Source organism: Pelodiscus sinensis, chromosome 3 (genome assembly GCF_052426305.1).
Source record: "Pelodiscus sinensis isolate ZL-2025 chromosome 3, ASM5242630v1, whole genome shotgun sequence".
NCBI classification, from domain to species: domain Eukaryota; kingdom Metazoa; phylum Chordata; order Testudines; family Trionychidae; genus Pelodiscus; species Pelodiscus sinensis.
The window spans coordinates 157521899-157547246 of NC_143054.1; the positions used below are offsets into that span (position 1 = coordinate 157521899).

Genomic DNA, 25348 nt, shown 5'->3' on the forward strand with positions numbered 1-25348 from the left:
AATGGAGCCTGCTTTTCCATAACCATTTCACACAAGTTATAATTATCCTGTACTGAAGGCAATTTTGGTGTTTTTATTGCCTGTGCGTTACCCATGCCTGTAGCACCTGGGGCCTATCACATTCAATTTGAAAGCAACCACATCTAACACACACTAGTCACTAAAATGAATGATGCAAATCAAAGCTCACAATGAAGCTAGGCCTGGCTGTGATAAAACTATAAAGTGACAGAAGGTAAGGGAAGCCTAGGACCAAACCCTGAGCAAGCACCGTTTCTAATAAATAGATGGTTAACGCAAAAGGACTGGAGTTTTGTGTTTTTGGGGGCCCTGTCACGTTTCCATTTGGGACTGAGCTCTATTAGGATCTGTATTTAAAACTCCAAAGAGCTTTTATTCATACCACATTAGTGCTCTTAGCTAAAGTCTTTTATAAGCAGGTGCATCACTATCTAAAGACGCATGCACGCCAGGAAAGGCATTATGATCTATGAGCTATAGTCATTAGGTTATCTGGAGCTTACATAAAGGGATTATTTGCGCACTGAGCTCTTGGAGGGCATATTGGAGTAGGGAAAAGATGAGAAACTCACTGAGTTTTGTCACAATTGGCAGAGGCTCAGGTTATGTGAAGCACTTTTGAATATATTTGAGCATCCAGAGGCCCATGCATTGCAAATTTTAGATGTTTTTCCTGATTTGCAGTGATTGCTACTGGTTGGGCATATTTTAGCCATTACAGTAATTACCCTGAACTGTGCTTTGTGTATTCCTTTAATGATTTCCCCTGCTATGCACATCCATAAACAAAGAGCAAATCTATATACTTTCCACTCTGAATGGCTTTAATTTTGGATGAAGAAAAAGAAGCAAAAGGAGGGAGGAAGAAAAGTAAAGTGTCCATGAGAGAATATGGTAAATCTGTTATCTTATATGCTACATCCACTATGCCCAACAAGAGATAAAGTGGAAAAACTTAAACCATGAATAGTCTTGTAGCACCTTAGAGACTAACAAAAATGTAGATGGTACCATGAGCTTTTGTGGGCACAGCTCAAAGAAGTGGGTTGTGCTCATGATAGCTCATGATACCATCGACATGTTTTGTTAGTCTCTAAGGGTACGTCTATACTGCATCCCTAGTTCGAACTAGGGATGCAAATGGAGACAACCGAAGTAGTTAATGAAGCGGGGATTTAAATATCCCGCGCTCCATTAACATGATCTCACCGGCGCGCTAGTTCGAATCACAGCTGATTCGAACCAGGAAGTGCGCGCTGGGACGTGTTAGTTCGGACTAAAGCCCTTAGTCCGAACTACAGGCAGTCCCCGGGTTACGGACAAGATAGGGACTGTAGGTTTGTTCTTAAGTTGAATCTGTATGTAAGTCGGAACTGGCGTCAGCCGATGCTGAAACTGATCAGTTTCAACCACATCTGAATCTGGACGCCAGTTCTGACTTACATACAGATTCAACTTAAGAAACCCAGGCATCCCCAAGTCAGCTGCTGCTGAAACTGATCAGCGGCTGATTCCAGGAAGCCCGGGGCAGAGCAACTCTGCCTCGGGCTTCCTGTAGTCAGCCGCTGGTCAGTTTCAGCAGCGGCTGACTTGGGGACGCCTGGGACAGAGCAGCTGGGGTGCTGCTGGGTTGCTCCAGTAGCGCGGCTCCTCGGCGCTACTGGAGCAACCCAGCAGCACCCCAGCTGTTCTGCCCCAGGCGTCCTGATTCAGCCGCTGCTGAAACTGACCAGCAGCGGCTGAATCAGGACGCCTGGGGCAGAGCAGCTGGGGTGCTGCCGGGTTGGTCCGGAGCGGCGCTGCGGGACCAACCCGGCAGCCCCCAGCTGCTCTACCCCAGGGGTAGGCAAGAAAAACCTGGTCTGCTGGGGGGGGCACTAGCTGCACCCCCCCCCCCAGCAGACCAGGGAGACGGGGGTGGCGGGACCGCCCAAGTCCTCCACGGCTTTGCTCCATCTCCCTGGTCTGCTGACCTGGGAGACACGGAGCAAAGCCGCAGAGCACGCGGGCAGCGGGACAGTCCAGGTGCACCGCGGCTGTCCCACTGCTGGCGTGCTCTGAGGCTTTGCTCCCCATCTCCCTGGTCTGCTGGTCAGACCAGGGAGACGGGGAGCAAAGCCGTGGAGCACACCCGCAGCGGGACAGCCCAAGCGCGCTTGGGCTGTCCCACTGCGGGCATGCTCCAAGGCTTTGCTCCCCGTCTCCCTGCAGACCAGGGAGACGGGGAGCAGCTTTTCTCGCCCTGGAGGATGGGGGCGGCGGACCGCGGCGCATCTGGGCATCCCGCCGCTCCCATCCTCCGGGGTGAGAAAAGCCCCGTTCGTAACTGTGGATCTGACATAAGTCGGATCTGCGTAACTCGGGGACTGCCTGTAATGTTACTCCTCATTTTTTGAGGAGTAACATTAGTTCGGACTAAGGGCTTTAGTCTGGACTAACGCGTCCCGGCGCGCACTTCCTGGCTCGAATCAGCTGTGATTCGAACTAGCGCGCCGGCGAGATCATGTTAATGGAGCGCGGGATATTTAAATCCCTGCTTCATTAACTACTTTGGTTGTCTCCATTTGCATCCCTAGTTCGATGGTGGGGAGGAAGTTGTTGCAATCCCTGTGAAATTCTTCAAGGGTCTCTTTCCCGTGGGTCCATATGATGAAGATGTCCTCAATGTAGTGTAACTAGATTAACAGGTCTAGGGTGCAAGAGCTGAGGAAACATTGTTCAAAGGGGATTGTTTTCATTACCTTTCTTTTATCCTACCTCTAACTCTTGAGATGTCTGGGGAAAGTGTGTGTGAAAGTGTATTTGCAAAGCAACTTGTATTCCTTGCTTTAACGTCAAGTGGTTCCTAAAAGCCTAGTCCCTGGAGGGCAAATTAATAGTATGCAACTTAGATATTGAGTTGGCCTATAAAAGATGGGTGGCAAACTCCAAAGCTGCCTCCCAACCCCGCTGGCCAGCCCAATCCCTGCCTGGCCCCCAGAGAGCCACTGCTCTGCCCTGTGCTTGCCCCAGCCCCTGCTGCTCTAGAAACGGCCTCACCTCCCGCTTCAGGCCAACCAGAAGCTAGGTGGGCTCCGCCCCCAAAGGCCGGATGGAGAGAGCTGATTGGCTACAGCTGACAAGCTGCTTATGCTGTAGCTGATTGGTCGCCAACAGTGGCTGAGCTCCCGCCCTTTTGTTTCCGTAGGTCACGGGGTGGGGGAGCTCTTATTTCATCCCTTGCTCACAGTTTCCAATCGGGCCCCACCCCCAGCTTCCCAGCTCCGCCCACCTGGCAGCGGCCCCGCCCGTCGCTCCGCCCCCTCCCAGCACTCCAGTCCACCGCGCCCTGCTCAGCTCCGGGAGCAAGGCGCTCTCGGGCCGGGGACAGGACGGGGTGGGGTAGAGCGGGGGCTGTTTTGTCCTGGCCCCGGCGCTGGAGGCCCCTCTATCCCGCCCGGCTGAGCAGCTGGGAAGCAGCCCCAGCCAGGCTGAGCGTTCAGCCGCGGGAGCCCGGGGTTGCAATGCCCATCCCCGCTGTTGCTTTTCCCCGCCCCACGTGTAGCGCTGGCTGCGGCCTGTAGAGAGCTCGGTGCCCCGCTGAGCTGGGCAGCGCGGCGAATTTGAAGGGGCAGGGAGTGGAACCTGCAACCGGGAAAGGATGAAGGCGCAAAGGAGCCGCTGCACGTAGGGCAGGACCGTTTCCTAGCGTGACAGGCTGAGGGGGGGGAAGTGGAAGTGAGGGGGTGGCGGTGCTGTGTCCCACCTACCCCACCACACACCCACCCCTACCCACCTACCTACCTGAAGTAGTTTCCATGCTATGCAGGATTTACAGTTTGGTTCAATAGCTCCTGCATCCCCACCTGTAACAATTGTTCCAGCACCACTGACCAGGTGCTGGACCTGGGAAGCTTGCAGAAGGGAATTCACTGCAATAGCCACTGCTGAGATGGATGCAAGAGGGAAGGGGGGGAGAGTATCAGCAGCTGCTTTGAATTATTGCGGACTTGGAGGAGAAACTGCAGTTTTTGCTAGTAAGACACTCATGCTCACACACGAAACAGAGAACTTGGGAGATCCCAGGACCTCTGATGTAACTACACTGCAGTTAATAGAAAGGAACTTTCTCTAGGCCAGAGATTATAGGGGATCCTAGGGAAAATTCTCTCCTTTAGCAGGACCGTTAGCACAGGTTTCACTAAACATGACACATTTCATCCATAAGGAACCCAGAGCATTTTATAAACTGAGGGTAAAATGTTCCATTCTTATATGCCAACCTGACTGCTAAATGCATCTTTTGCCTTCCTTACAAGTATGGTGTTCTCCTGTTGAACAAAGCCTGACTATTGCAGGCATCAGAAATCCCCTCTTTTGTTCTGTACCTACTGCGTAGAGTTTATTCACATCACAATGGACCATGGCAGTTGTTCTGAGCTAGGTCAGCTACAAATCAGATTTATTATTACAGTTAAGGAGAATGGAAAATAACTTCTCCAAATGAAACTGCAGAATATAGTTAGTTTAGGCAAATGTAATTATTCAAACCAGAATTTGGCCAGGACACTGGAGCTGTCAGAGGATCTTTAATTAAGCCACCCAGAACCAAACTCTCACAGTTCTAAGCAGGAACAACTCCACTGATTCCAAAGAAGCTGCATCTTTTTTTCACTGTGTTGCATTTGCCTATGGGTGGGTTTCAGGCCTCTGTGTAAAAACTGGCACCTCCAATGATTCTGAGTTTGGAAATTGTTCCTCCAGTTGAAGTTGAGGTTTTTTCAGGGTTCTAATGTGCTTAGTTAATGTGACTCCTTCCCAGGTTGCACAATCCCATTTTATTATCTCTTAAATATAAATATTTGATTTTGGAGCTGGGTGAGTTTGATAACAAATGTCTACTGAAAGCACTAATATTCTTTCCTTATCACCTTGTCCTCTCCTCCTTCAAAACATACAAATGAGCCATAAATGAAATATGTTTGTTAAAAAGGTCATTAGATTTCCTCCTCCTTCTCCTAGTGCCCACTAAAATTCAAATAAAGGTTGCTAGCTTCCTTGTTTATTTTCAGTCTTGAATACACTCAGGTATCGTGGTGTAGTAACCTAAATGGTCTAGAATAAATCAGTTCACTAAACAGTCCTAGATATAGGCCCAAAATTCCTAGATTCAAATCCAGGTATGGGTATGTTTCAGAATCTGATACAAATTTTGTAGCTAACTCTTTCTGTCCAAACCATTTGGTTCTAAACACGTCTGAATATTGGTGTGGGGCTGGAATTCAAATCTAAGTTGCGCTCTTTGGGCCTATCTGTGATAACTATAATTCATGACATTTCAGCATAACACAAAAATACTATCCCCGGCAGAAAAAGATTTGTTTGTTTATTAATTTTCATTGCAGTGTTTGTTTTCTAAATGACAGGGGATCATTTTATTTTCATTTTGTTTTAAGATAAGTTGCTGGTGATCAAAACAGGATTTTTTCTCCCCATAAGAGAAGAGCAGCAGATTGAGAGTTACTCAGATACATGGAAAGTAAATATCTTCAAGAAGCTTCTACACGGTATGAAAATCATAGCATGTTTGCAAGAGTTATGGGGTTCTCCGCTCAATTCTGATGCAAGAGCTCAAACCATCGTGCAGCATAACCACTGTGCGAGAAAGAGAAAATGGAGTTAGAGTGTCTGGAAGGTTCATTAAGTGTCATTAGTGGGGCCATATGGGCCCTGAAAGGAAACTATAAATCCAAACATCACTGGGCTTCAGGAAAATTGGATTGGCATCTAATCTCTCTTATGGGATGAACCAAAAACCACAGATCGAGCTGCTCTTGAATTTTGGGGAAGTTCAGAGCTGGAACAGTTTCTCTCTGGGGAGAAGCAAAAGCTACCAAAAGAGATTTTAAAAAATCTTGGAGCCAGAGTTCTCCCATATCTTAACAGGATATGACAAACTGCACCCACAGTGGGGGGCCTCCTATTCATTCTTTCATTTGGATTTTCCCTGTGTTTTGCTCCATTTCCCTTCTCCCTCCATTTGCATTTTGCACTACAGAAGAAGGACTGGGCCTCATTATTTTTGCACAGCTCTGGTTTGAATAATGAAAACTCTTAAAAAAAGACACAAAAATTTTAAAAAGTTCTTTTCCAGGTGCTGTTAGGTCATTTAGTTCACCCTCTGCCTGTGCACGAATTGTTCCCTGCTGTGCTTTGTCTGCTCTTCTTCGAAAGAAGAGAATGAAAATACCTATAAGGATATCGTCTCCTAGAAAAAATTGAGGCATTTTGAATAAATTATCTCTCCCTACATGTGTGGCAAGTGTTCATTCTCAGGAAAAACTGACTTAGGAAGAAGAGCTGTTTGTCTGAAAATATCTCTGCTGTGGCTGAATCTTCACTAGGTCTCCCATTTGAATCACTAATTAATTTGTTTATAAATCTGATAATGGATTTCCTAAGGAAATATGTTTTAAGTGTGACCAGTCACTGCAACCACAGGATAGTTTTTACCTCAGCCAAAGAGAGCTGGACAACACCATTCTTGTCTTTGTCTAGAATCTGGAACATTTCTGAAGAACAAAAGAAGGGAATAAATAAAATATCAGTATCTGAGAAAATGTGGAGGTGTCCCATGTTGGCCTATTCAAATCTGGATTCTGGTGCAAATCTTTAATCACAGGTACATTATAAATTATTTCCTTCCCTTCCTCTTAACTATCATTCATAAACTACTACATGGGACAGCATATCAGATGGAACCCACTATGGCCCATTCTGTGTTCAGAACAGGACAGCCACAAAACATCCTAAATTACTCAAGCACTGGTCACTACACAAATGTAGGGATGCGCCCATGAATCTGAGATGTGAGCCTGGCCTATAGAAGAAATACTATATTATTAGTATGAGATGTGAGAGCAGAGCACAGGAAACACAGTGCATACGATTGTAAGTCATAGGTGGAGTAAGAAAAGCATTGCACCACCTTGGAAGTCACCCCAGTGATAACTTAAATGGAGCAGTTCCTATTAAATTGCATTCATTAAATGGCACAAGTGAATTCTCTGCTTCTGTCAGCCCATTTCTATTAGCAATCCCCCAAAGAATCAGACTGCACATGATCTATTACACTGGGTGTTTCTTCAGATCGTACAACGGGAGGGTAGATGGTTACTTCTTTTCCTCTCTCCCACAATCCTATAATACAACAGCTTGCTAAGTGGCTGATTAGATGCAATATATGATTTTATAGCAGCCATACAAGCCCAATAAGACTCCTTTGCTACCCCCAGACAAAGATTTCCACCATTTTCTCAGTGTGAACACTGAAGTTGTTATGAACCAAGTTGTAATGAAAAGAATAACCTGCATCATTGACACTGTTACAAAGGGCTTTGAACTGATGCTGGACAAACCTTGAAAGGATTAGGAGCAGGGCCGGATGGAGGCATGGGCGAGCCGGGCAGCTGCCCAGGGCGCCAACCAATGATGGGCACCTGATGGCAGCTGTAAGAGGCGCACGGCATCCCTTACAGCTGCCATCAGGAGCCATGCGCCCGGCACCTGCAGCACCGGCCCCGCGGTGCCAGCCAGCAGCATCCTCCCCCCACGGCTGCAGGGCCCTGCACGGCCTGGCACCCGCACCAGCAGCATTGGCCAGGCCAGGTTGGGCAGCGCATGCGCCGTGCGCCCCAGGGGTGGGTCTCGGGCTGTGCGCCAGTGGCCGTGACCGGCCTGCGCATGCGCCGAGCGCCCCGGAGGCAGGCCCTGGGCTGTGCACCAGCGCTTGTGGCTGGCGCGCACATGCGCCGTGCGCCCCGGGGGTCAGGCCTGCACACCCTGGGAGAGCGGGCCCGCGCATGCGCCCGGGAGCAGCACCGTGCACCCAGGCCCAGGGCACCAAAACAGCATGGGCCAGCCCTGATTAGGAGATTCAGTTGAGATAAATGGCACCCAGAAATCCTTTGACCAAGTTAGAGAAGTTGGTTTGGTTTTGGTTGGACTTTCAGGTGAAGATTTGGGCCACTTCTTATTTTTATCAGAGCAGCTTTCACCTTCCCCTTCGAAAGTTGTGCTATTCTCAGAACTCATTGGTGCGACTAGATTCAGTGTGGACGAGAGAAGTTAAGTATTGGTTAATTGAATAGTCAAGTAATCTCATGACATTTTATCAGTTAGTCAACTATTCTGTAGTCCCCCGGGTGGGGCCGGCAGCCACTGTATCAGAGGCAGCAGTGCAGGGTGCCAAGTGGGAGCTGGTCCACGAGAGAAGCCAGTTTAAAAACCAGCTCCCCTTGCGGACAGGCTGTCTGTCACCCTGTGCTGCTGCTTCTGAGAAAGAGGCAGCAGCGTGGGGTGGCAATGGTCCCTGCTTAGTCGGGGGTCTGAGCTCCCAGACCTGGCATGAGCCAGAACTGAGCCGGGCCGCCTGCCTGCCTGGCTTTTAATATACTTGAAATGCAGAGCTGAAACAGGGGTAGGTCCTAAACCCAGCATGAGCCAGGACTGAGCCAGGCTGCCTGTCCGCCCAGCTCCTAATACACTTTAAATGAAGAGCTGCAGCAGGGGTAGGTCTCGAACCCGTCACAAGCCAGGGCTGAGCCAGGCTGCTGGCCAGCCTGCTAAAAAATTTACTGGCAGGGAGAGAGGGAAATGCATGTAGTCTACAGTATTAATCTATAAGCTTTTGCTTATCGATTAATCAACTACACTATTACATCCCTAGTGTGGACTAGAGAACTGAGGAAAGGGGGTGCCAGGGTGGAAAGCCATTTGGTTGGCTGAGCTAAGGATTCCTATCTCCTATTCCCAGGTCTGGCCAGTGGCTTGCTGGTTGGCTTTAGTCAAGTCTCCTAACCTCTCTGGGCCTTCCTTTCTCCACTTAGTGGAGGGGCTTTGAGGGTTAAAAAGTTATGTCTCACAAAGCTGAGAGGGAGAGAGAGTTTTAAAGATATGAAATGCCCAAAGATGCAGATAGGTGCCCAAGGAGATTTTCAAGACAGCTTGGGCACCTAACTCCCTTTGAAAATCTCAGTAAGCACCCAGCTAAACTTTCAAGGGCCTGGTACCTTTACAAATGTGGCAATAGGTGCTAACTTACAGTTAGATTGCACAAGTCTTACTCATTTCTCTGGGCGTTTACTAACACGTAGGCAACGTCTACACTATGAGTTTTCTCGGCAAAAAATATACTAATGAGGGACTCATTTGTATGAATCATGATCTCGTTTGCATATTTTCTGCCGATCCGGTTTTTTGCTAGGGTTTTTGTGCAAAAACAAGCAGTGTGAACGTTTTCATTTCAAGATCCTTACCAATCTTGGGGGAAAAGGGTTTTTTGCACAAAAAGAAAATGTCCACACTGCTTGTTTTTGCACAAAAACCCTAGCAAAAAAACGGATTGGCAGGAAATATGCAAATGAGATCATGTCTCATACAAATGAGTCCCTTATTAGCATTTTTTTTGCAGAGAAAACTTGTAGTGTAGATGTAGCCAAATTATCTCACTGAAGCCAGTAGCCTGTATGCATGAGTGGGAGATTTTTCCAGGGTAAGTGCACCACAAGGTAGCCCAAGGTTATTGTCTAAAAGAAAGATTATTGAGGTTTTGATCTGGATTGAATTCTCCCCACTTTAGTTTTGGGCCTTTTCTAATTGATTGTGAAGCAGAGCCAGTTTTGCTGGCTCTTGTACACGTGTGTGCAGGGCTCTGCACTCAGCACTCTGATCTAACTAAAAACACCAGCCACTAGACAACCTCCCCCTCCCCCACAAAGCACAGAAGTTCTGTTTAGCAGCTGTAAGAGGAGGAACTTACTGAAGAGGGTCTCCAGGCGGATCATGCAGGCCACAAAGCTGTCAAAGTCAATGGTCAGCTTGCTGTTGACATAGCGGGTGGCAATTATGTGCTGCACCTTGTTGTTGAGAGTGAAACCTGGAAGCACAGAAATCACTCCCGTAGCAGTTCCAAACACTTTTTAATGTAGCTTGCCCATGGAATTGTGACGGATTATGGGCTAATCCTCTTAGAAAGGTTGTTGGTTTCTATTAGCTCTACTGTGCATTGTCCTTTCTCTAGTACATTGGCGTATGGTGGAGACAGGTATAATTCTCCTTCCCCAAGCCTTGACAAGCTGCCTGGTTTCCCCTTGTTCTGCAGATTTCCTTAGGCCTATATTCCTGCGATAAGCACCTAATTAATAAGACTTACTGCACTCCTGAGGCCCCAGCCAAACAGCAGTAATTGCAGCAGAGTCCATTCCCTACATAACAGGCTGGTGTTGAGTTAGACCCAGGTTAATGTGATGTCTGCTAGCCTAATCCAAAGTGCAGGGACCCACCTTTAGAAAGTCCACCAAGAAAGAGCTTGCAGAGACACAAATCATTTGGGAGGCAGAAGGGATAGTGGAGTTGTCAGAATGCCTCACGATTTTCATTGTTTTAATGACAGAATACCATACCAGGGCATGCTTTCTACGCTGGATATTCACCTGCTTCTCTGAGGGCATCTCGCATCTCATGGGCATCTATGGTACCAGAATAGTCGGTGTCCACTTTCTTATAGATCTCCTGCAGCAGAAGAAAGAGGAAGTATGGAGTCTGCCTTTAGACGGTTAGGAGCCCTATCTGATTGGTTGGGAGATGCATTGCCACTGCCAGCCAATGCGTCTTCTCTCTAAAAGCGTTAATAACTGAAGGAAAAATTCAATTAGCTAATGACTAACTGTGTGCCCAGCTGCTGGGAAACCATTCCTAGCAGGCTGGCAGCATGCCCATCCACATGTTGGGCTGTGGCAAACAGACCCTTGAGGAATATCCTTCTCACTCAGCAAACACGTCATATACAGCTTCCATTCTGGTTAGCACTTCAAAAGAAACAGGCAGGTCTCACTGCCAACTGATCTGCTAGGGATCTCTAGCAGAGTAATTAGAAACCAGTCTGGCCAGCAGCTTGGAGGGGAAACTGCTCTTTGGGCATGTTTTCAAGGCAGGCCATCTAATCATTGCATGCCGGTGATCAGAATGTATCCAACCTGTGAAGAGCTGAGCACTTCCTCCTAACTGCAGTGGGGAAGGAGGGAGCTCTCCACTTTTCAGGAGCAGGCCTGGAATGTGTACCATCCCAAAAGTTTATCTTAAAAGGGCACCATCAAGTCGATTAGGTCCAAACTTTGCCCTTCTTTAAACTGGCTCTGGAGAAATTCTTTTGGACATTAAATCTTCTGTAAAAAAAATCATTTTCTTGGAGACATTTAAAAAACCCCTAAACAAGGAATATAAGTCCCTTGCATTCTGCTGCAGCAGTTAACTACCAAACTCTATTCCAAAGCAGGTATTAGTAACCTTGGTGCACAAGCAATTATGTGACACGGCAAACTAACAGAGCCATGTTCATTTCAGATATATTAAAATATGAGTTGGGGGTGCATCCCTGTTTGCCTAGCAAAGAGGAATGAAATCACTGAGCAGAGGGAGTTGTTCAAGCTTCCGAGAACGCGTTACAAAATATAGCATGTGGGGCTGTGGTGGAAGAACAATTGACTGTCTCTTTAAATCAGTCAGAATGAAATGCATCTGAACTAGAGCCCTGCTCAAAACTCCAAACATAAGAGGAAATTGGGACCTGTTCCTGACCTTGGTGGTTTGGACCCATCTCTGTTTAAATCTGTATTTCACAGCTGGGGGCAGGGAGACAATAAAATAAGCTAATTACCAAATATTTTTGAATCTTCAGCCAAAGTATCTTGAATTCTACAAGTCCCAAGGTGCCAGTCCCGTTGGTCTAAGTATGTTAAGGCCTGGTTCAAATTCAGAATGCGTCAGTTTCCACCCATGTCAAAGAGAAAGAGTAACCAGCACTAATATAAATCAGTGACTCATTGCAATGTAGTCTACTATTCACATTGTTGTTTATTTGTAATCCACCCTATGGAGAGTACACAGTTTTAAGTTTGCTTTGTTAAGGGTGTGCCAAGAGTTCTTGGGCTATCACAGAACTGTATTGAATTGTTGAAAGGGACTAGACCCATGAGATTACACTCCCATTTCATATAGAGAAAAGTAAAACCCTACTTCCAGCTCCTTTTTTTAATAGACAAAATGATTGACCATTAGACACTCATTAGCTATTAGGATCAGAGGCTGCCCTGGCCTATGCTGATTACATCTGTGCTGAGCCAAGAACATCTGACTGCTAAGAAGAACAAAAGAAAATTTCAGCTAATACAAGATTTGGAATTAAATTACAGTTTGTAAGTGAAACAAAAATTGGGGCAGTGGCAAATAATAAAGATGGCAGGTCACTGATTCAGAGCAATTTGGATCACTTGATAAACTAGGCGTCAGCGACTGTGCATTTTAATACAGTTAACAATTAACAGTATGCATCTAGGAACAAAGAGCGGTGGCCTTATTTGCGGGCTAGGGATTCCATCTGGGGCAGCAGAGATTGTGAAAAAAGTTTTGGAGTTGTGGTGGGTTCAGGTAACAGGAACTCCCACTGTGAAACTGTGACCAATAGAGCTAAGGAGATTGTGGCATTCATAAACCAGGGACATTCCAGTAGAAGTAAAGAGGTTATTTTACCTCTGTATTTGGCACTGGTGTAACCACTGTCCAGTTCTGGCTGCCCAATGCAAGAAGGATGTCGATAAATTGGAGAGGATTTAGAGAAGAGCCAGGAGAACAATTAAAGGATTAGAAAACCTGCCTCACAACAATAAGATTCAAGGAGCTCAGTCTGTTTAGCTTAACAAAGTTAAGGCTGAGGGGTAACTTGATCACAGTCTACTTCGGAAAACACTTAAAAGGGGGTTCTTCAAGTGTTGAAGAGTGGGGCTGGAAGTGGAATCCAGATACATTCAGACCGGAAATAAGGAGTACATTTGCAATGATTAAAGTAATTAACCCCTGGAACAAGTGTTGTGTGGAATCTCCATCACTGACCATGTCCAAATCAAGATTGGGTGATTCTTCTGAAACATGGCCTGGATGAGGCCAGGCCCCAGGGATTATTTGTGGGAAGTTCTGTGGCCTGTGCTATACCGGAGATCTGACTAGATGATCACAATGGTCCTTTCTGGCCTTGGAACCTATGAGTCACCTTCTCTCCCTCCTATGGGACTGCAGACATCCCTTCCTATGGAAAACCATGCAGAAGGTTATGTGTTTTGTCCCGAGCTGTCCCGCAGGAGTCATGGAGCTGGTGCCTGGCTGCAGAATACGGCAAGCAGGAGGATGAATGTCACTTTTCCTAGGGGCAAGAACCCTGCTGGAACATGGCTACTCCCCCCAGATCATAGCATCTCTTCATGTAGGTCACTTCTACCTCTGCTGCACTGTCAGCATGGTTCTTGTCCCAGCCATGGTACCGTGGCAGGTCTCCTGCCAGCCACCTTCCTGTACACTTTCCCAGAGCCCTCTTCAGTGTTAGCTGTTAATTACTCTCTAGCGGGAAGGGAACATGCTGTGCAGATTCACTGATGCTCAGTACCTTCCTCTCCATCCTCCTGATCCTAGCCCTCTGGCCATGGAAGCTGATCTCCCACAAAATGCATACAACGGAATGGGGCCATACAAAGCCATATCAGCCTTTCCCCCTCTCACAGTTCCTCTGATCTTCCTCTGCTTCTTTAGGACTATCCCACGCAAGGGGAGAAGATCCTACAGCCCAGTAGAAAGAAGCTGACATTGTGTATAACGCGCTTTGTGTCTCTGCCCTCAGATCCCACTGTTGTACTAGGTGTACTCAGGCAGATGTATTCAGGTGCTGTGCTGCAGAGCAGACTAGCTATGTCTAAAGAAAATATTAACAGACAACAGCCTCACAATAGGGGTGGTGAAGGTCTGGCCATGAAAGGGTTAACAGCTCTGCTGCTGTGCTGGCAGCGCTACTTTTCTGAGTTTTATGCCTACAGCAAGTAAAGACAGATGCACTGGGAAAATGGGATGTGTTAATCTAGCCTTATCTAGTCAAAACTCTTCGCAAGGGAGATCTGGGGACTTCGGAGAACAGTGAAGTGACATTTAAAGGATACGTCTAAGAGACTGATCATCTCTCTGCAGGTGTTTATGTTGAATCCATCAGTTTTAATGTCTGCCCCTAAATAAAAAACAGAGCCAGAAATACTTTAGACAAATATTTTCTGCAGCCCACAGAAATACAGTCCATCCATAGTCAGCATCTGCTACTAGGGCAAAGAGGAAAGGCCTGTTTATCCACAGAACATATACAGCATTGGCACTTGCAGTAGAAACTTTTCCCAAACTACCCTGCCAAAGATCTGTGTTGCATCTATTGTAAAGAAAGAGAGAGCTTCTATGACTGTACTGAACAAGTGTGATCTATTTTCAATCAATGTAAGTTACACAAGATACACTATAATGAACTAAGGATGTTAAGGACTAGTTGACTATCCAATAAGCAAATACTTATCGGATAGTCGAGTCAACTAGTTGCTTCCCTCCCCCTTGCTGCCTCTATTGGGCTATGGGCTCAGTGTGGCATTGCCGCTTTGAAACACTGCCATGGCGTTTCATAGTGGCAGCGCCACATGGAGCCCCAGGTCAGCTGGAGACTCCCTAGTTGGCCACAGGCTCTGTGTAGCATTTCCACGGAACCTGGGATCAGCTGGGGACTTCCCAGCTGACCCTGGCTCTCTGCAGCATTTCCAAGTGGCAGCACCACATGGAGTCCAGGGTCAGCAACTCTGAGTTGACTCCCCCACTGACCCCAGGCTCCATGCGGCGCTGCTGCATTGAAATGCACTAGAGCCCCCATTGGAGACTCTCATACATTTCAAAGCTGGCACGCCACATGCAGCCCAGGGCCAGAGGCACCTCTGGAGTCTTACCTGGGCATGAATTTCAGACAAATACCTGTTCAGTTTGTTAGGCTGGATCCAAGTGTAGAAACACATAGTGAATGAGATCCAAGGGTAAGCCCTGACCTCTCTGTTTGGACTCTACATTCCAGCCCTGTTATTTTGAAGTGACAATTATCTTACAGGAACATTCACTACTCTTTACCGATCACAGCAACTTTCATTTAACATTATTTCTTGTACACAAGCTATCAGAAATGACTATGGCACAGAAGTTCATTGTGAATCAAAGAGAGATTGTGTATGTCTTATTGCAGCATCTGCCTATCACTCTCACTCGGTGTGAAACATCTAATGTCACTTACTCTTTGTTAACACCCTGTTCAGAACAGTCTGAAGTTCATCTGCACTCATTTCATAATCCTGGGAACAGAAAATAAACATATTTCAGATGATAACATAATAAACCTTTAGGATACACCCATTGTACGTTCATTCATTGCAATACCCCTATAGGCAATTTCACTTCTAACCCTTATTTTAAGACCTGTGAATTGAATGCTTTGTCTACAATACTGACCTTCCAGTAACACAGCTGTACCACTGCAGCTGCACCACTGTGAGATCTCAAGGGTAGCTGCTCTATGCAGGTAGGAGAGAGCTTTCCTGCCAGCATAACTAAACCACCCTCATCAAGTAGCAGTAGCTCGGTCAGTGGGAGGTGCTCTTCTGCAATGTCCACGCAGCACTTTTATCAATTAAACGTTTTCCGGGGGGGAGAGAGGGTATTTTTGTCACACCCGGCCTGCCCAAGGTTTTGCTGACAAAAGTGCTGTGAGAAAGCCTGAGACACATCACAACTATTTCCTCATACTTCATATGCAAAGTGCCTGGTATCTCAGGTACCTCAGCATGGCAACCCACTACAAATGTCATTTCTACCAGCAACCCCAGGGTAAGCTCTACTATCTATGTGCCACACCTAAAGAGATCCAGAAATGCACCTGAGCCTTTCCAGATTTATGGAAACTGAAAGGGAACCAATGGCAATTCACCCACCATGACTCAAACAAGCTTCTATGGCTAAAAATGGTGCTTTCACACTTCAAACTGGCCCCAGGTATTTGCTCCATAAGAGCAAACCAACGTGACAACTACAAGCTAGTTAGCGCAGCAGGATTCCGCAGACGCGAAGGTTTCCTATGCAGCAATTAGGAGAAAGTGCAACAGTACCCTCCAGCTTACAGATTCCTGAGTCCAGCAACTTCTAACCAAAACCAAGAAATATAGCCTGAATGGCCATTAGCACCAAATAGCCGATCTCCCAGGTAATTTATATCACTCACCACAGAGTAATTTCACTCATTTCCACCCGTCATTTAAAGTAATTCAGCCCCTTGAAAGAATCACAATCTTCCCCCAAAAGAGGAAGGATGTAATAGAACTGGTCTACTGTAAGGTACATTAAGCTGGTCTAGATTGGTTGCTGCGAGTTAATAAAAGGGGAAATCCATTCTGTTCTCTGGAAGACTGGATAAACAAGTACTCAAAATACTTTTCTAACTCCCTGCTACACGACACATACCAAGATGCCATTGGTTTTTTTTCTTTTTACTCCACTCACCTCTCCAGAGAGCTTCTGAAACAAGCTCCTGAACTCGTTGTCTATGCTCTTGTCATCAACTTGAGGCTAAAGGGAAGAGATAAACAATAATGTGGTGACTCAGGTGCCAGGCAATGAGTGGATCTGTCTGAAATTGCAAAGCAGAATAATTTCCAAAATAAATGGTTTCATTCCATTTGGAAGACCAGCTTCATCTGCTTTCTGAGACTGAGGGTATGTCTACACTGAAATAAAGGATTCACAACACATTGGCAGCTGGCATTGCTCAGCTGGGCTGGGCTCACGGGGGTCAGGCTGTAAAATTGCTGCATTGATTTTTGAGATTTGGATTGAAGCCTGAGCTCTGGGACCTTCCCATCCTGAAGGGTCCCAGGGCTCAAGTTCAAGCCCAAGCTTGAATGTCTAAACAGCACTTTTACAGCCCTGCAGCCTGAGCACAAGTCAGATGGCTTGAGCCTGCTGCCGATGTTTAACTGCTGTGTAGTCAGACCCTGATTGGGAAGGACCCTTGTGTTATCAAGTTAGGATCACAAACTAAATGTAGAGAAGATTATGTTGAGCCTGCCCATAGCAATTGTACCATTCCTTGGAGGTCTGCTTTGAGATGTATTTTGAGATTTTTCCTCTTTATGGAAAGGTTCATAGTATCCCACAGTATTATCTTGCCCTTGCATGGGTGTATTCTGAACTGATGCACTACAGCTCAGTTACAGAATTGCATGGGCAAATGTTTGCACCAAAAATGCATATGGAACCCATAAACTCGATTATTCAGAAAAGGAGATTTTCAATTTCAGGATGTTTTTACACGAGGATGGTTAGCTACTCTGATTTCAGCTCACACCAACAGCAACAAAATCCCAAATCAAATGTCTGCTTGCCCAAGAAGCTGTTCATTTAGATTTAACTATGGCATTTACCTCATATGGTTTTGCAGCCACTACATCCCCAATTTCCCTGAGGAAAAAAAAAAATTACCAGTCTAGCATTGGCCTATAAAATACTTTACAAAGCAATAGATTCTTGAATAGGTCTGTGGTGCCTAACATGGTAAAATGTTATTTTCTGTTTGCAATAATCCTACCTCAGCCCACATAACACCACTACATTTTTAGATCCAGCACTGCTGTCATGTACATCAGATGACCTGTGTTTGGGACCTTTAGATGGATTTCTCTGCTTCTCCACATATTTTCCTTCTACTGGCCACTTTTTATAATATATACGCTTGCTTGAAGACTGTCTTCTCCCCCACACTTCTTATCCTGTCTCTGAAAACATCTACTCAAAGGGCAGCGGCAGCCAAAAGAGTGAATAGAATGTATGAAACCATTAGGAAAGGGATAGATAATAAGGAAGAAAATATCACAATGTCACTATACAAATCCATGATATACCAACACCTTGAATATTGCATGCAGTTCTTATCACCCCATCTCCAAAAGATGTATTAGAACTGGAAAATGCACAGAGAAGCTCAACAAAAATGATTAAGGGTATGGAACAGCTTCTGTATAAAGAGAGGTTAAAAAGACTGGGACTTTTCAGCTTGGAAAAGATGATTAAAAGGGGATATGATAGAGGTCTGTAAAATCATGAGCAGTATGGAGACATCCGTGTTATTTACTCCTTCACATAGCACAAGAACTTAAGGTCACCCAATAAAATTAATAGGCATCAGGTTTAAAACAAACACAAGGAAATACTTCTTCACAATACACAAAGTCAGCCTGTGGTATTTGTTACTAGGGGTTGTTATGAATGTCAAAACTGTACCAGGATTCAAAACAGAATAAGTTAATGGAGGATAGATCCATCAATGGCTGTTAGCCAAGATGGTCAGGATGCAAATCCATGCTTTGAGTGTCCCTAACCTCTGATTGCCTGAAGCAAATGGACAACAGGGGCTGGATCACTTGATAATTGCCTACTCTGCTCATTCCCTCTGGGGCATCTGACATTGGCCACTGTTGGAAGATGAGATACTGAGCTAAATGGGCCTTAGTCTGACATAGTACAGCTATTCATATGTCCTTATACTTCCCCAGAGCACATTTTGACAGAGAACTTTTATTCTACAGACCGCCAGTGTATTCAGTAGTGGGTGCACTAGAACATAGTTGAAAAACCATTTTTCTATTATGTGTGGGTGCATAGGTGCCCCCTCTGTGCTGATCAGCTCCTCTCCTCACCCCCCTCCAGTGCCAAGTTAAGGTGGGACGCACTTGAGGGAGGGAGTGGGACAGAGTAGGAAGAGGCAAGGTGGGGCTGGGGCAGAGGTTGGAAGAGGCAGGGCAGAGCAGGGGCAGGAAGAATCAGGACAGGGTGGGACCTTGGTTGAAGGGGTGAAGTGGAAGTAGGGTTCAAGCACCCTCAGGGAAAGAGAAAGTTGGCACCTATGTGTGTCTATATTGATTTAAGCCTTTGGGTGCCTTAATGGTTCAGGGACAGGTTAGGGCGCAATTCCCAAGTCTCTCATGTGAAGTGGAACATTCCACCTTTTTCCTGGCATGCCCCTCCTTGAGCAGAGGGTGCAGTGACAAGAAGATACATACTGAGCTTTCGCCTGCTTCTCAGAGAAAACCCGAAGGCAGAACTCTCCATCTTTGAAAGGCTCAAATGTAGACGGCACAACGAGATACTCTCCTTGGGGCAATTTGATACGGCCGGAGACTTCACGCAGGTTAACATATGTGTCAGACCGGGCTACTGGTTGGTGCCTTGTGAGGAAATCTCGGCTCAGATGGACATCCGTGTGATTTTGCAGCTGGCAAAAATAATAATCTATTAAAAATTGACTTGATAAAGTTACCAGAAAGCTTAACTTCCCTTGTTCTATTTCACTGTTTAAAAGCCACCTCCAGAACTTTACAGTAGTTGGAAATAATTTACCTGCTAAGAACAGATGAAGAAGACAAGCACAAATGTTCTGCCATATCAATATATAAACAAACCCAGTACAACAAGCTGCATAACCGAAAGGGGACAATGCTTGACTCTAGCAGGATCAAACTTTTTACGTGTTTCTATAATGTCTGTTAGACAATAGTACATAGAAACATGTTCATGTGCACTCCTAGCTGGACAAATTATTTGTTGTGAATAAGTTGTCCCATGAATGTTGCATTTTTCTTTTCTTTTCAGGAATTGTTTGTGAATAGTCTTTGCAAACATGCCACAAACTGAATAAATTTGTAAAAATTCAGATGTTCACTTTGACTGTTCACAGCATGTGACTGGTCACTTAAGTCACACACTGTTGTGTCTGCTCCCAGATTGGAACACTGGCATGTTTTAAATACGAAAAGAGTGAACAGCAAACACTCTTGTTTTCACATGGTTGGGCATTCATGAGCTCAAACCATTCAAGAGGACAAACCCCCAGTTATGAACATGCGCAACAAGGGACACAAGTATGAACAAACCAAATAGCTTATTCAGAATCCATGTTTGTCAACATTGCATCTCTTGCAGCCTCACAGCCTATCATCTACTCCTTGCTTCCTATAGTATCCATACTCCAAAACTGAATGGATACCTGATGTCCTTCAGCAATAGCACAAACAGAATATTATTTTTATTGGCTGTGTTATGTGAATTATGAGCTGCTGCAATGCAAACTTCAAGTAGCTTCTATCTCATAAGGCATAGCATGGCTTGAGGTTTTCAAAGACAACTAGGGGATTTAGACATTCAACTCCCATTAATTAATTTCAGTGGGAAATGTGTGGCTAGTCCCCTAGTTGTTTTGAAAATCCCACTCAACATTTCGAAGAATGATAATCTGGTTACATTTTACATAGTTTTAAAAGCAAACTGGCCACTCATACCTGAACATCAAAATTAAAACAAGTTCCAAAGCTAAATATACCTTTAGAAACCCCATTCAACTTACCTATACTCCATAAAATTTCCTTCAAAATGTGTGACTCATCAAGGCAATAATATAAGAAAGGTGGAGTATGTTTGACATAGGGTGTGCATAAAAATATCCTGATAATGTTTCTGGCTTGACTATGAAGCTATATAACAGCAAATGTGCTTACCTTATTTGGAAGGGTGATCAGCTGAAACGTCTTATATAAAATATTATATATTTAACAATAACAACCCTAAACAGTACAGCTATAGTAAAGTAAACTGCAGATAATATCATGACTTTTCTCCTTTTAAAAGTAATTATTTGATTTTGATGTAATCAACTATTCAAACAACTAGATGGTTTCTCCCCATCCAATCTGAAGCTATGCTACACTACAATGAAAAATTAAGAAATCAGATGCAACATTTTTTCAATGTGTAAGTTCCATTTCCCTTTTTGTCTGAAGCTATAAACAGAGCAGATAATTGGCACATAGCTGCACATTATGTTATTGGGCAAAAACAAAGGGGATGAAAACACAGCAAAACTGGCAATGCGAAATGATACACCATAGTAACGAGTATGACCCTGTCTAGCTGCAAATACCCTTTTGTGGTCCTTATTTTAGAAATGAAAGGCCTCTTTATCTTAATATTGACATTTGATTGAGGACTGGGGAGGTGGAATTGGATACATTGATGATATGGGCCACTGCCTAAGGTTATAAAGAGAGAGGGATCCACAGAGTTTGAAATATCTTTAAATAATATAAGCAGAGTTATCGCTAAGCAGGAAAGGAAAACACAATTGACCAACTCAATATGGACCTGTTCTGCCATAATTTTTAATAGCCATATTGATCCTGTCCTGATCTTAGTTATACTAAGATTAATGGAAGTCAGTGGATATTTAGATTAGTGTGAATGAGATCAAAATCTGACTGGGATGAAACCCCTGACAGGGTTCCCTTTAAAATGGCTATACAGAAGATGCAGCGTTTGTCTTCAAATACCAATTTAGCAATTAAAAACATTCCTGTCAAAGGTTTCCAGAAGGCTTGTGGTCAATTTTGAAGGTACCATGCTTCAAGCAGTAGTTGTATTACACTCTCAATCCAAACAGAAGGTGGCCATCTGCAGGATGGAAGTCTCCAATAGAATGTACATACCTCTTTAGGGACCTGCAAAAGAGAGAAGTTATTAATGAAATACTGAAATAATGAAATAATACTCAGCATCTTGTGCAGTCAGCTGGGTGAAATGATAACTAATGCCACATTTCATAGACTCAGGTAGTTTGTCTCTCATCCCTATTTACAACCATATGATGCAATTCTAGTTCATGCACAACATTCCCATCTGTGCTAGAACTGTTCCAGAGGAAAATTAACAAAACATTTGGCCAAATCTTGAAATTATTACTCAGAGTCAATGAGAGCTGAGCTCAGAATGCTTTTGAAAATTTACAAGAACAGGTGTAAAATCTATTTACCCACCATTACCATGACACTGCTGAAAAACATATGATACTTTAATCACAAGTCAAAACAGATATTTGCCAATGGATAAATAGAGTTTTGCAAGGCAGTTTTAATCTGTGTAATATAGCCCTTGATGAATAAATAAATAATTTAGCCCTTAATAAATAGCTAAAAAGCACTAAAGTAATGTTTACATATGAATATAAGACATAATTTTCAAAAACAGCTCAGTGATTTGGGAGCACAAATTTTAAAGGGACTTGTGTTCCTAAGTTACTTAAGTGCTTTTGAAAAATTCACTCATAACTGCCTCTTATAAAATGTCTTTTATGTCTAGTTTAAACAGGAGGGTGTTAGCCTCATACCATGTAAGAGTATAAAACTGTGCATTTAATTGTAGGAGTTGTTATTGATGTAATTATCTTTCATTTAGCTTCAGTGACCTGACTTATATGAGGTTCTACCAGGCAGATAAGCTTTGATATGCACACTTCTTTTTCTTGCTATACACAAATCTGCTTTGCATTTTCCTGACTAGAGTATGTCTTTCTTAGCCATAGTCTCAGCTGGAATAAAATCCATAGGTGGAAGTGCCAGTGGCAGCTTGTGTTGTGGATGAGTATTAGAAGATTTAGTAGCCCTTCCTTTCAAGGTATAGAATTCATTTGTTAAGAGTTACTAAACCTACCCTAACAAGTAAAAGATCATGAAGTGAGCAGGGGAGCGAGATATCTCCCAAAGTAGGAATACACTACGGCAGAAAGATTGCGCTTTGGTCTGTCTGTACTGATAGGTAAGTGTAGAGAGCCATTCTTTAACATGCAAATTCTAGAATGCAAATGGATTGGGTTGCTTGGAATCAAACAGATATGGCCTGGCGAATACTGAGAACTGTGTGTACAAACACTTTGGCACCAGGGAAAGCCCTTGCTAATTTGTATCATTGCCACATTTGCAGCCCTGGATAAAAACTATACCACACGTGAAGAAGATAAAGGAAGCAGAATGCACAATCCACGTTAGCAAAAGTTAGTCATACTCATTTGCTCTCAGCTGTGCCCATTAATGACCTTTGTCCATGGGAGTCTACATTACACTTCATGGCATCATAGCAGAAAAGCAAAGAATGAGAGTATCTGTCAGAATTTCAGATTTTTTGTTTTGTTTCCAAGGCCTTAGAGAAGTCAAAGGTGAAAAATCCTACTCCCATCTCCTATTACTGCAGGATTGTCCCCTACAGTATATTTTACAACTGTTTACACAGACAATGGTGGTGCAAGGGTTATATAATATCAGAAACCAACAGAATACTATGGTAGATAGTGAAGTTATAACAATTTGCATATTCAAAGAAAAATAATTCAAGCAAACAGTGGGAACTGCGGGATGGGCCTAAGACTGAACCATTTCTCTGGGATCTCCATCCACTGTGGACCAACACTGTTTAGGCTTTGCAAGAGAAAAGACCTGATTGAGACTGTTGCTAAATAAGCCATCTCCAGTTCTGCAGCTCACGCTGTTAGATACAGAATGGCACAAACCCCGAACCATTTATCTGAACACTCCCGTACTATGGGGGTCGGAATGAATGAAACAAGGATTTGAACCATCTCACAACTGACTGATGAGATGCTGAAAAGTCAGAGTTGCCCCTCTCTTGCAGTGAGCACAGTATTAAGTAACCCGTTACAGGGAACTTACAATACCTGATAGAGGGAATAGCCAATAGTGAGTAGAGATTCCCCCATCTTCTTCACTCTCCTGCGGTTCTTCTGCATCAAGCCCACCAGCACAGTGCAGCATGGCTTACTCGTACTTCCTTCCTCATCATCATCTGGCTCATCCAGCCTGATTTTAAACTGGGGATTGATCCAGTATGTTGCTAGAAAATCCCAAGGGAAAAAGAAAGGAAAGAGCCTTTGCTTTCACTGCAGCTGAAATCATTGTCATGAAGATATAGAAATAGCCCTTTGCAGAGACCTTTGTGGGAGGATCTGTCAAACCTTCCCATTGTATTGTATTGCTCCGTGTTTTCCCAGCTATGCTGTAATGAGGTTTAACAGGTAGTTCGACTAAGGCTTTATTTCAAATACCCATTTCACTACTGCATGTAGACGTGGGCAGTTACTTCGGGCTTGTAAATTTCAAAAATGGCACCTGGCTGGGAAGATGCAAATCAAACACGTGATATTTAAATCCCGGGCTTGATTTGCAATTCCGAATGCCTACATTTGCAGCCCTAGTTCGAATTAGGCTGCAAGTGTAGACATACCCTGTTTCTTTGTTTGAGATGCAGAGCAGTTTCTTCCAAGACTAAGGGAGATGGAAGACACTTTTCTCTCCAAGAACTGGCTTCTTACAATGTGTAAGTAGGGAAAAATTTAGATAGTCCATCAGGGTTTGTTGTTTTCTTGTTTGGGGATTTGGAAGTAATGTCTGAGCTGTTAACTGTGGTCTGTTTTTTTTCTTTGTAACTAAGTTTTAGCTTTACTATGTTTGCAACTGTAGTTTTGTTTTGATGATAAAAGTTTGTTTATTTTTTTTAATTAACCAGTAATGGTTGATTTTTGTTTCCTGGAAGGTCTATCTGTATGTATCTGCATGCCTTACTGAGGGGTCAGCTACCACAGACTGCAGCTTGTTTTTCTCTTTTCTTTTTCAAGCTCTTTTGGGGAAAAAAAAGCTTGCAGTTCCCCTGGGGTTGGTTTCAAGTGTCCATCCCTATTTGTGGATTCAAAAGCACTTGATAGTGGCAGCGGATCCCCCAAAATCTGGGTATTAGGATTTTGGGGGGAAGTTTTTTACCAAAGCCTATACAGGCAAGGTTTTGGAATGCTCTTGCGGGCCCCCACTTCTGCATTCATCATGCCAGAGTAGGAAACAGCCTGACAGCAGTGTTGAATTGTGACCATATTATGGCCTATACAAGCCCCTGGAGATTAGTCCAGTCAGAAGCACACGTGGTACAAACTGGGAAGCTGCCCAAAGGAAAGAGACTGCAGTGATTTAGCTGCTCAAGTGAAGAAAGAAACGCTGATGAGAAAATGAGTCTGAATCAAGTTTTGAAGGTTTGGGTTAATATCAACAGGTGTGAAAAATAGGTAAAAAACATAGTGAAGGAATTTCTGGCTCTTAACTCATTTCTAAGGTTCTGGTTCCAGAGTAGAGAGAAAAGGAATCAGGACCAATTTTCTGAATCAGGTACAGATGCAGCCCAAGAGGGCAGATACCTCATGAAAATATCTGTTCTCACAAGATTCAAAACCAGTCCTGATCATGGGAATCTCTTAACACCAGCTGACCTCATGAGATTTCTGCCATTTGAGGCTGAAATCTCATGAAAGCGTTTACATGATTCAGTTTCATCAAACCCAAACTGATAGCCCTGAATCAGCCTTAAGCCTAGACCCTGGACTAAATCCAATCCAGATCTTTGCTTCTCCTCTTTGACCCAACTATAAAAGCACTAGAACAACACCCCATGAAACAATCCACACCGATGCTGCAACAGTGATATAACATGGAACCTGTGTTGGAGGAAATTATATCCATTTCTT

General features: G+C 44.3%; 1 protein-coding gene across 1 annotated transcript in view; it reads right to left on the reverse strand.

Annotated features, from left to right (window-relative positions):
- Positions 1 to 5362: 5362 nt before the first annotated feature.
- The window catches only part of LOC102458941 (calpain-8), a 48530-nt gene continuing 28544 nt past the window's right edge, over positions 5363 to 25348 (reverse strand). Inside the window, exons 10-21 of the mRNA XM_006133424.5 lie at positions 23498 to 23673; positions 21480 to 21491; positions 19005 to 19216; positions 17370 to 17406; positions 16450 to 16515; positions 15191 to 15248; positions 14040 to 14104; positions 11717 to 11785; positions 10494 to 10572; positions 9821 to 9937; positions 6514 to 6572; positions 5363 to 5655 (exon numbers count right to left, since the gene is read on the reverse strand). Coding sequence (XP_006133486.2) covers positions 5632 to 5655; positions 6514 to 6572; positions 9821 to 9937; positions 10494 to 10572; positions 11717 to 11785; positions 14040 to 14104; positions 15191 to 15248; positions 16450 to 16515; positions 17370 to 17406; positions 19005 to 19216; positions 21480 to 21491; positions 23498 to 23673 — 974 coding nt within the window. The 3' untranslated portion in view covers positions 5363 to 5631. The remainder of the gene's footprint in view (positions 5656 to 6513; positions 6573 to 9820; positions 9938 to 10493; positions 10573 to 11716; positions 11786 to 14039; positions 14105 to 15190; positions 15249 to 16449; positions 16516 to 17369; positions 17407 to 19004; positions 19217 to 21479; positions 21492 to 23497; positions 23674 to 25348) is intronic.